The sequence below is a fragment of the Drosophila arizonae genome, chromosome 2, assembly GCF_054131065.1.
Source record: "Drosophila arizonae isolate 15081-1271.41 chromosome 2, UAZ_ARI_1.0, whole genome shotgun sequence".
Classification (NCBI taxonomy): Eukaryota; Metazoa; Arthropoda; class Insecta; order Diptera; family Drosophilidae; genus Drosophila; species Drosophila arizonae.
Window position 1 is genome coordinate 7,055,222 of NC_142922.1, and position 12,400 is coordinate 7,067,621.

At 43.6% G+C, this 12,400-nt stretch overlaps 1 protein-coding gene across 8 annotated transcripts in view; it reads left to right on the forward strand.

Annotated features, from left to right (window-relative positions):
- The window catches only part of gpp (DOT1 like histone lysine methyltransferase grappa), a 45,061-nt gene that overhangs the window by 26,358 nt on the left and 6,303 nt on the right, over nt 1-12,400 (forward strand). For 7 of the 8 annotated variants that reach the window (XR_016271698.1, XM_089476649.1, XM_018019411.2 and 4 more), the window contains exons 3-6: nt 4,377-5,747; nt 6,100-6,683; nt 6,750-6,922; nt 7,735-11,652. Coding sequence is in view for 7 of the 8 variants with exons in the window: in XM_089476649.1 (XP_089332775.1) it covers nt 5,469-5,747; nt 6,100-6,683; nt 6,750-6,922; nt 7,735-11,652 (4,954 nt within the window). In the remaining variant the exon portion in view is untranslated. The remainder of the gene's footprint in view (nt 1-4,376; nt 5,748-6,099; nt 6,684-6,749; nt 6,923-7,734; nt 11,653-12,400) is intronic. The other variant, XM_089476655.1, reaches the window with a different exon arrangement.

Below are 12,400 nucleotides of genomic sequence, written 5' to 3' on the forward strand. Positions count from 1 at the left end.
GCGCATGACCTCAATGATAACACGGAATGACACATAGTTGCAACAATAACAAGAAAACAATGTGACTGACGTTTTACACAATTTTCTTCTTAATGCCAGGAATATATACATGCACACTCCCATTCACACATACATATATGCATACAATAAAATATATTTATATATTTTCGCAAAACACGAAAATAAATGAAATCTGTGGAAAGCTCAGTTTTCAGCTGTTGCTTTTGTTTCTTTTTTACTTCTTAATAATTCCTTGCATATTTTTACAAATATTTCATTGGAAAAAGAAAACAGAAAATGGCAATTGTTTCATTAGCAAGAATTCATCTTCTATTGTTTCTATAAATATTTTGTTCTCTTCTCCAAAGGCAACTATGTATTTATTTACGGAATGTTTGACCCCAAAAGAAAAGACCTTGTGCGAATAACCTAAACAGAAATACGTATAGTTAAAGTATTTTTTTTATTTTTATTTTTTTTGTGTAACAATTAGAAGCAGAACAACAATTAGAGCCGACAAGAAGAAACAACAGCAATAAAAGTCAAACAAATTAACGCGAAATCAAAGCGTAAACTAATTTAACCTTCAGTCATGCAATCACAACAAACACGTGACCATGAATATATTGTTGTATGCACATACATATATACACATAGTTGTTCGTAACAATATATGTATGTGTGTGGGCATGTATGTATGCAAATGTGTGTAGAACTAAATAATAAAATGAAAATTATATTCGTAGCCAACGATGAAATAATGTAATTACGGTCGACCAACAAGTGGGCAGCGTGTGTTATATAGGGTCTAAGTGGGCGTGCGAACACAAAAACTGTTTGTTGTAACGGCATTTAATAGACATTTCAGCTGACAGATGCAAACTCACACACACACACACACACACGCATCACAATTTGTGCATTATTTGTTCGCTCGCCTTGTAGCAACAGACAGTTGTGCTGTATTTAATTATATATTTGTCACAATGACCTTGACCCACAGCGGCTAAAAATGAGCTATCAGAATGGCCAATCATATTAATAAAAGTTGCTCATAAAAATAGCAAAACAGCAAGGAGAGTTGGAGCGAGAGAGAGAGAGAGCGCGCGAAATAGAGAGAGAAATGGGCACAAACATCTGAAATTTTTATTCCGTTTAGTTTTAGTTGATTTTTTGCTCGCATTTTATATGCGATTTATTTTCATTGTTGTTTCAGTTGCGATATCAACAAACAGAACACAACACAGACACAGACTGCGTGGCAGGCAAAAGTCGTAAAACAAAAACAGGGCGAGAGTCGACAGCCACAGCAACAACAACAACAGCAACAGCAACAATAACAACAGCTGCAAGAAGAAGAAGAGGGAAATAAGTTGCTCGCGTGGGCGTTGGCAGCGCTGCTCGCATGTTTCAGCCACCCAGACATATTGCATGCAAAAGTACTCTCCCCGTAGAGTTAGCAAGCAGAGCGGTTGGGTGAGGGGTGGGGCGGTTGTTGTGCTGAGCGAGTGTAATAGTATGGAATGGCATGGACTGTGAGAGCTTTTTAAGTTGATTAAAAGCGCGGCAAAGTTCCTGCGCTCTGTAATTGTGTCAACTAGCGTGCGTGTATGGGTGTGTGAGTATACGAGTGTGTGTGTGTGTGTGTGTGTGTGCGAATGAGTAGGCATGGAATTGAAATGTGTGTCACGCCTTCACAGTCATGCACAACAATTAAGAAAGTTTGTTCAACTGCATTAAACTAGACAGATACCCTGACTATATAGTGTAAATAACTTAATGTAATGGGCAAAAAAAGGTTGTTTTTTTAAATGTTGATCTGTACATCGATACACTTAATGAAATGTTGATCTGCACATCATTACCCTTAATGAAATTGAGAAAACAGGATTATTTATTTTGATTTTGATCGATGTACACATAGACCCTGAATATATAGTACAAATAACTGATTTGTTTAGATTTTTATCGATATACACAGATAGTCTTACTTAGTATAAATAACTAATATTTCGAATTCCTAGCTTGGTAACTGAAAGGAAAACATTTCATAGAGTTATTTTTCTTTATATTTTATTTACTTCTTTTTATTTACAAAGTTATTTCATTATCTACAAAAATTATAAAATTTAATATAGTCATAAAAATTAACTATTCTAGAACAGAGTATAGCAAGCACACACTGATAACACAGACTTGAATACATATAGCTAATATATCTCCTATTGGCCTTGTTTGTAAATGATTAGGCGCCCAACACTCGACATCTGTTCAATGCCAGCCCATACTTAAAGTGATTTAATACAGACAGCAGTAAATGCTGAAACAAAATATATGAGAATTTAATTATGACTAATTTATATAATTATACAAAGTTCTGTTAATCAACTGGAGTATGTATAGCTGCTATGTCATTGCTAATTATGGTTGGAATTAGACTTATACTCTGCTGCCAGCCAAACAAAAGCTGAAATGCAACTAATCAAAGATAACTTCTACAGTTTCTAGTTGCATTTGAACAGGCTTAAATTCGGTTGCACCTGAGTAGAATTATACATGATTTAGTTATGCTGCACAGAGACATGTAATTCTTTCTGAGGCATTAGGTTTTCCAAGCGCATTAATATCAAAATAATTGAGCAAACGAACTACAAGAAATTAATTGTTATTATCGATTAAATTAATGCAGTTAAATAGCTATTGTGTCTGACCCGGCGGATGCCAAAGTGGCTATGCCATTAAGCTCAAGTAACGGGCATACGCACACACACACCACACACAGTCACGCGCACGCACACTGCAGACATGTCTGGAGAGACAAGGGTCTCTGGCCACAGTGAGGTTAACCGCCCGGACAGGATAAGTGGTAGGATCGATACAGGGGACGGGCAAATGCAGCGCAGTTGTTGTCTGTTGGCGAGCTGTCGTACCACCATATACAGATACAGATACAGCTACAGCTACAGCTACAGCTACAGATGGAGAGGCATTTGCAGAGAATTCGCATACAGATGCAAAACAAACGGCACACGTGGATGCATAGCAAATAATGTATATACATAGCGGAATTTATGTATTGTATATCTGCATAAACGTGTATGCTTCATGTGTGTGCTGTGTGTGTGTTTATCAGAATAGTTGCCAGACAGGATTGGTTTGGGTTTCAGCATAGTCTATCCATTTACATACATATATACGTATATATGTGGATATATGCAAATATGTATACACTTTAATATGGCGCTAGAGCGGCCAAATGTTTGAACGTCCAGGCGAGGTGCTTTAAAAATGTTGCCAATGCCCAAAAGCTTTAATTAAGCCCCATTTTCATACCCCAAATGGAAACGGCTTTGGGGTTGTTATTGATTTTCGGAAGCATTCGCCCAGCACCCCCGCCTCTAGAGGCGGGAATTAAAATAACTTTGGCTGTTGTCGACATTTCTGGCTATGCTAATGAAGTCCTATTGTCGTCCTGGGGGACACGCCCACTCACGAAGCATCAAATGCGTACGGAAATAAAATTGTATGCAAGAGAAAAAGAAAAGAAAAAGAGTTTGGAACGTGCGTTGTTTTATAAGTGAGCCTTAGAAATACAAAGAATTGCTAAATAACTAACATTAAGTCTGGACAAGAAAAGCTTTTAGGGAGCTGCATGAGAAAAATGTGGGAGAAATTTGGGCATCAAATTCACATTTGTTTCATTCACTTGAGCCTTGTATTCAAAGGAATTAAATATTTATTTGTAAATGAATTTATGAATACAATGAAAATAAGTTGTGAGACTTTTTATCCGTTATAATGGAGGTTGAACCAAAAATATATCTTAAAGTAAATTTAAATGTATACAATATAATATTGAATATTTATTTGATTTCTATATTTTAAACTAAGTATATGAAATTATATGTGTTGTTCTCTGATTAATTTACTTGATTCGACAAAACTCTGGTAATGCATAGGCTATGAGTATACTGAATAAGCCGCTGATATTGCCAATTACTAACTGATTAAATTAGTTATATAGTTTTAAATTTATAGTGTTAAATAACCTAGTGTGGTACTTCGTTTCACACATTTATGCGCACTCATTTAATAATAATTATAAATAATTACGTATTCCTTCATCAAGACACACGCATGGCGCAGCATTTCAAAGACAGCTTCTACTTGAGACTAACATTAGCACAAAGCACGCTCATTATCAGATTCTCACAATTTCGTTCTTATTAACATCTTAATTTATAATTTGAACCCATTGAAAATGGGGAAATCTGCGTTATAGACATTTTCTTTTGATAGTTTTATTTTTAAAGCATTTTCCAGCCTTATTTATTTATGTTCTACCATTTCTCTGTTTTTTCTCTTTCTTCTTGCAGACCCAAAACAAACAAACAAACAAACAGAAATATAATAAATATTTTGTATAGAAACTTATCTGATTTCTACACATACATACGACGTTTTGCAACACTGAACGACGTGCGCGCATCATGCGTAACGTTCATAGGCAGAGAGCGCGTTCCGAGCAACGCAATGAAATGAAATGCAATTGCTGGAATGCAAGTCGATGAAAGGAAACTAATGCAAGAGCAAGAGAAACAGAAACAGCAACAATAAAAACAACCACAACAACAACACTAGCTTCGGCATATGATAGTCGAAAATGTTGTCACACACTGAGGAAAATGCATCGTTTTCTTAACATACAGCAAAATATTAAATTACGCAACTATCATCAGTTACTTTTGTATTTTGTTGCTGTTCCATTGGCTGCCACTGCTGCTGGAGGAAGACGACGACGTCGAGGAGGCAGAGAAGACGGAGCGAGACAAATTTGTGGGTGGGAGCGGCAGCAGCAGCAGCAGCAGAAGCAGCAGAGATTGTAGCAGCCATAACGTAACGGCCGTAACGTAACATAACGTCACGCACACAGAATCAAGTAGAGGATAGTTTCTTCTTCTTCTTCTTTTTGTTTTGTTTTTAATTTAGCCCAATATAGACGTTAACATAATTAACCCAACGCTGCCACTGTTCCTAAGACGACAAAGAAACAAACAAACAACCAATCTATCATCGTCATCGTAATTGTAACGCAAACCCTTAAGTTTAACAACCCGAAACGACTCAACACTGCTCCTCTGCCAACGTTATTGATCATCATCATAATTATCATTAGCATCAACATCAGCATCCACATCAACATCAACATCAACATCAACATCAGCATCAGCATCAATATATTCATTATGCATATATAGCACATGATATATGAACGCTCATGCTCATTATACAACAACACTGCAAGCATCTCAAATAATTAGATCAGCAATATATACAATATACAACATACATCTATAACAATAACAACAATTAGAAGACCAATTGCGAAGCATAAAACAACAACGTGACGTTGTTTTGGTGTTTCGAATCCCATTGACCTTTTGCCGCACAGCTGGCAAGGGAAAAATATGGCAACACCTCAAGTCAAAGACTTGGTGTTGCGCTCGCCAGCTGGCTCCTCCGATACCATCACCTTTGCCTGGCCACTGCAGGTGGGACATGGACAGGATAAGCATGACAATGGCATCGACATTATCGATACAATTAAATTCGTGTGCGATGAGCTGCCATCCATTTCATCCGCATTCGAGGAGATCAACCTCAATCACATTGACACTGCCTGCTATAAGACTATGACAAATCTTGTCGATCGCTTTAACAAAGCTGTCGACAGTATTGTTGCATTGGTAAGTACATTCAGCTACCCCGAATACATACATACTAGAAAGAAAGTAGAAGAGTTTCGTAAACGTAAAGCAAAAAAAAATATATAAATGAAAAAAAGTTTTTTGGCATTAAAATAAAAATAAGAACATTTTTTTCTATTTAAAAAAAAAAATTCTCAAAAAAAAAAAAAAAAAAAAATACAAATAATATATATATATATATATATTAAGACAATTTTCGTATACAATTTCCAAGTACCTCTCATTTTCGAGCTATGACAATATTTGAAATCATTAAAACAGCTTCCATTAGAGAACCCCTACGATATCGGCCCACGAAATATAAACTAAATATTTGCTCTGATATTTACAGGAAAAAGGAACTTCACTGCCCGCCGAGCGTTTGAATAAATTCGCTCACCCTAGCCTTTTAAGACACATACTGCAATTAGTTTACAATGCTGCCGTGCTCGATCCGGACAAGCTTAATCAGTACGAGCCCTTCTCGCCGGAGGTCTATGGCGAGACATCGTACGAGCTCGTACAGCAAATGCTCAAGCATGTCACCGTTAGCAAGGAGGACACGTTCATTGATCTCGGTTCCGGTGTGGGACAGGTGGTTTTACAAATGGCCGGATCGTTTCCGCTTAAAACATGCATTGGTATCGAGAAGGCGGATACGCCCGCTCGCTATGCCGAACGCATGGATCAGATATTCCGCCAGTATATGGGCTGGTTTGGCAAACGCTACTGCGAGTACAAACTGATCAAGGGAGATTTTCTGGTCGATGAGCATCGCGAGAAAATCACCTCCTCTACATTGGTGTTTGTCAATAACTTTGCCTTCGGTCCGACCGTGGATCATCAGCTGAAGGAGCGATTTGCCGATTTGCGAGATGGCGCACGAGTTGTTTCATCCAAATCGTTCTGCCCACTCAACTTTCGGATCACAGATCGGTAAGTCGTCATATTGAAATGTATTATTTTCCAATTTAATTGAAAACGATTTCATTTTGATTACAGAAACCTTTCTGATATTGGCACCATTATGCATGTGAGCGAAATACCGCCACTGAAGGGCTCCGTCTCGTGGACCTGCAAGCCGGTTTCATATTATTTACATGTGATCGATCGCACCATTTTGGAGCGCTATTTTCAGCGCCTGAAAACGAAGGGCGGTGATCACGAGCATGTGGGTAAGTAACAGGAAGCTGGCAGCTTAATGGAGAAGCAGGCGATACTATCTATACATATATACAGCACACGTTCACTCAGTCATAAATCAATCTCGAATCTCAGTCATGATCAAATCAGTCAGTCAGTCAGTCATCAATCAGAAGATCATCATTTCCAGTCATTTTCGATCAGTCATTTTCGATAAGTATCTTAAGCTCAACAGATCTACATTCGATATACATCTAAGTACATGTTCTGATAGGGCTAAGAATGCTTAAGCAAAAGTATATGAAAGGCTACAGACAAAAGAGTATTGAGTTTAAGGAACTCTGAAATTATTAATAGTCTAAGATTGCATGTGCTTTGGTTATTAGGTAAATAATATGGTATATGAATAAAAAAAAATAGAAAACAAATTTATAATGGTTTACTTTTTAAGTAAATGTTTGATGTTTCATAGCGCTGATAATTTAGATGTGATATTAATTATTTATGTGGAGATATACAAATTTTCATTTTATATATCAGCCTTTTAAAAAGGATTTAAAAAAATTTATTTGAATATATTTATTTAAATAAATTAAATACAAAAATCGTTTATTAAAAAAAATATATATATGTATGTATTAACAAAAAATTGAATAAATTATTTGATAAGGCTTTCTGTTTCAAGTTTGAGTTTATATATTTTACAAACCTGTGGATAAATCTACGGCAAGCATTTATAGGAGATTACAAGAATTTTTCATTTTATAAATTAAAAAAAAAAGAAAAATGCAAATTCAGTGCCAAACGTTTCTAATTGAAGAATCTGGATTTCAATCTCTTTCAGGTACCGTTCGCACCACACGAGATCGCGCCAAACGTGAGGCTAACACTGGCCACAACAACAACCACAATAACAACAACCAGCACAATAACAATAGCCAGCAGCGGGAGCAACGGGAACAGCAGCGCGAGCGAGAGAGGGAGATGTTCAACGGTCCAGCTCAGCAGCGGCATCAGTCGCAGTCGCCGGCGAATGTTAGCGGCTCCAACGGTAACGGCAACGGTAGTGGACAGCCCGCCTCCAAGACGCGCCAACAGCTGGCAAGTGCACAGCAGCAGCAGCAACAGCAACAAGGTCAGCAGCAGCAGACGCAGCAGCAACAGATGCAGCAACGCAATCTGAATATGGATAGCAGCACGGAAAGCGATGCGGATGGGGAGGTGAACAATGGAAATTGCGGAAACACCACCACGGCGACCAACACCACATCCGCTTCGAATGGGCCAATGACGCGCAAAGTGTGGTCGGATTGGTGCAGCTCGAAGGGCAAGAGTTCCCAGTCGGATGACGAGGAGAACAACAATAGCAACAGCAACAACAGCAACAGCAATAGCAATAGCCACCAGGGACGTGCACCACGCGCCGTCACCACGCTGAAGAAGCGCAAGAAGCTAACACGTAAGGCGGCCATTGCCAGCAAATCGGCAGCGGCTGCGCAGCGGGAAGCTGAGGAGGCAGCCGCAGTCGCTGCTGTTGCTGCATCCGCCACGTCCGCTTCGGCCAGCAAGGACTCCAGCAGCAAGGAGGATCAGCCGCGCGCGGCCAGTGCCGGGCCCGGACGCAAGGGCCGCATGAAGAAGGGACAACGCGGTCGCAAGTGCTTGAAGATCGCCGGCCTGGATGTGCTGCACAAGCAGACGGTGCTGAGCACCTCGTTGGATGCGATGACAAAGAAGCTGCCCGCCGCACCGGGCACAGTTGATCAACAGCTGACGTCGCTGCTCACCGGCGACATGTCGCATCGGGAACTGGACATTCCTGCGGCGCCGCAGGATACGCCATACGCGCTGCAGATACTGCTCGATGTGTTCCGCTCTCAGTATATGGCGATCATTGAGCAGATGCGCTCGAGCACATATATGCCGCAGGTGCAGAAGCAAATTGCCCAGGAGCAGGAGCGGATGTCGCGCTTGAAGAATCGAGCCAGCCAGCTGGACAAGCAGATCAAGGTGCTGATCGATGACAGCGTGACGCTGCTCAAGGTGCGCATGAATGAGCTGGGCATAAACGTGAACTCGCCCAACGATCTGATAGCGCAGGCCAAGGAGATTGTCGGACGGCACAAGGATCTGCAGCATGCGGTCAGCAAGATGCGCAACGAGGTCACCGTCTACGAGAGCGAACAGAAATTGCTGCTGAGCAAGCATCTGAAGCATCTGCCCGAATATCAGAAACTGTGCACCGTTACCACCAATGGCGGCAACAGCAAGATCAAGCTCGAAGTGCCCCAGGAGCTGTCCGAAACAGCGGCCCAGGAACTGGTGCTGAAGGAAATCGCCAACACGCTGAGCCAGCGCAAGAAGCTCGTTGCACAGGTCTCCACCATCGAACAGGAGACTAGCTCGCTGCAAAAGTCAGCCGAAGAGCGCAGCACGGCGGCGGCATTGCTGGCCCAGGGCACCAACATCAGCCTGGCCAGTGGCGCCCCCACCGTGCCAACAAATGCTGCAACGCCGGCGGCGCAAACAAATTGCACCAAGGTGGCAAGCGGGAAGGCGTCGCGTCGCAGCCGCGAGCATCGCGCACGCTCGCAGGAGTGGCCCGAGGTGCCGGAAGTGGGTAAGATACAGGAGAGCAATCCCGAGGTGCTGGCCCAAAAGATACTCGAGACCTGTCGACAGGTGGAGGCGGGCAAATTCCAGCCGCCGCCAGCTGCAGTCAGCGCCAGCAGTGCCAGCAGCGCCGCCAACCCCATTAGCTATGTGAATGGCAAGCCCAAAGCGGAGCCGAAGACCTCGCCGGCCCTCTACAAGGACAGCACGCTGATGCCGGCGCCCAAGCAGCAGTCCCAGGCGCCACAGCAGACGCAGCAGCAAGCCGTGCTGCTGCCCAAGTGCGAGCTGCCTGGACTGGGTCGCAAGCAGGAGTCGCCGAAGGTGGCCAACTTCGAGGACAGGCTGAAGAGCATCATCACATCAGCGCTCAACGAGGATCAGGAGCAGCGCAGCAAGGCGATGCCCATCATTGAGGCGCCGCCAGCTCCGCTGCAGTCGCCCGCGTCGAAGCGCAGCAAGCAAATGGGCCAAGCATCCAGCGCCAACAATTTACACAACATTATCACCGTCTCCACTCAAGGTCTGATGCACCTGAATGCGAACACGACGATATCGCCGATAACACCGCCTTTGCCGGGACCGCGGGCAGCAGCCGCTGCGTCCACGGCGCCGCCGCCGCCTGCCAATTTGCCCTATGGCAGCGCCTACATGAGCAGCAAGCAGCAGCAGCAACATCACCAGCAGCAACAGCAACAGCACCAGCACCAGCAGCAGCTGTCGAGCAAATATGGGCAAACGGTTCTGCTCAAGGAGTCCAAGTACTCGCCGGCAAGACCAGGTGCATCAGCACCGCCGCCGCCACCACCACCGCCGCCGTCATCGTCAGCGGCATCGTCGGCGCATATGGCAACGCTCTACGCTAGCCACGGCGTCTCGACCGCAGCGCCGCCCACGTCCGCCGATCTGGGCTTTCATCGACGACGTGCCTCGGTTAGCGCCAACAGCTACGAGCACTTTATGGCGCAGCAGCAGCACCAACAGCAACATGCGCTCATGCTGGCGCACGTGGCACAGCAGCGACTCCAGCAGCAACAACAGCAGCAACAGCAGCAGCAGCAGCAACAACAACAACAGCAGCAGCACTTGCAGCAGCAGCAGCAGCAGCAGCAACTCGCACATCATGCACAATTGGGACACCTACATCATCACCATCAGGGACCGGGCACCTCAGCAGAGTTCAAGGCGCCAGCCGAGAATCTGCTGCAGCGTTCAGGTAGTCGTGAGCAACTGGCAGAGCAGCAGCAGCAACAACAACAGCAACAACAGCTGCAGCAGCAACACCAACAACACCAACAGTCGCAGCAGCACAACCAGGAGCTATTGCCACGGGCGAGTTCCGCCAACTCGGACTATGCTGGCTACCGTGTGGAACGGCTGACCGTTCGACCACCGAGCCGACCGAGCTCCAACAGCTCGCAGCCGGACTACACGCAGGTGTCGCCAGCGAAGATGGCTTTGCGTCGGCATCTCTCGCAGGAGAAACTCAGCCAGCCGCCGCAGGCGCTGCCCACACCACCGCCCATGGCACTGGCGCCTCCAGTGACATCGGGGAAGACCATCGGGGATCTGGTCACTGGCGAAATTGAGCGAACACTGGAGATCTCACATCAGAGCATCATCAATGCGGCGGTCAACATGAGCACTGGCAACGGCAGCAGCAGCAGCGCTGCTCACTTCATGGAGCGCGCTTTCCTTGCCGAGCGCACCAACGAACGGCTGCTCATCAATCTGAATGCCCAACGGCCGGAACGCGTGCACGTTCGACCCCTCAACGAAGATGCGCCAGAGCCGCAGCCAACCAACTACAGCCAGGCGGCATCCAGCAGCAGCAACAACCTGGCCACCCTGGCGCACGTTGCCTACGCCCACAAGCCTCAGCCGGGTGCAAGGAGCGCCTCGACAGGACGCACGGGACGCGATTATCAGTCGGTAGCATTGCCGCGAGCCGAAATGATGGGCTGTATTGAGGCTTACTTTCACGAGGAGCAACAGCAGCAGCAGCAGCAACAACAGCAGCAACATCAGCAGCAGCAGCAGCAGCAACACCATCAGCAGCAGCAACAGCATCAGAAGTCCAAAGGAACAGTCGGCGGTGCCAGCACGTTGCGCGCACCACGCCTAAACGGTGCTAACCCACCTTTAGAAGGTAAGTGGGAAAAATGTTGGAGGTAGTAGTGATCTAGTCGGGAATGCCCAAATTGGAAATACCCTAACTTAAATTACCGTTGAGCAAAGCTCGACATGCAAATAATGAAATATTTGAAAATTATGTATGCTGTTGTAGTTCTTGAATTATGCATTTATGAAAATGGAATGAGATGTTGAATTGTATGAGAACATATATTTTTTACGAATCCTAAGTCTATATATATTTATCAAGAGATGAATTGAGTCAACTTTTCAGAGAAGAATTTAAAAGAACTTGAATAAGATTTAGCAAATTATATTATGAACTTAAACTAAATCAATGCAAATTCAATTAATCATTTTATTAACATAATTAATTATGGCAAGCTGAATTCCGATAAGATTTGCATAGAAAAGGTGAAGACAGCTGTTGTCTGAGAGAGAGAAAGCTGACGATATCATTGAAGGCAAATTCGTGTTGGCGCTGAACGTTATCATAATTAACGTTTCAAACAAATACAGAGTGAATTTTATACTTCTCATTATATTCGAATATGTAAACATTGAAAAATAATACAAAATACCCATTATTTATGTACAAATCTAAAGCTTTAGAAAGAAGACTCCAAATGATGTCATCCATATGTGTCAGAAGTACTCTAACTACCTAGATTATACATAGTGCAACGATGATGAATCGATGAATTGATGAACAGATTTTCGCATTACATTGTTTGATCCTTAAGCACATATTCCTTGTGGTGGCA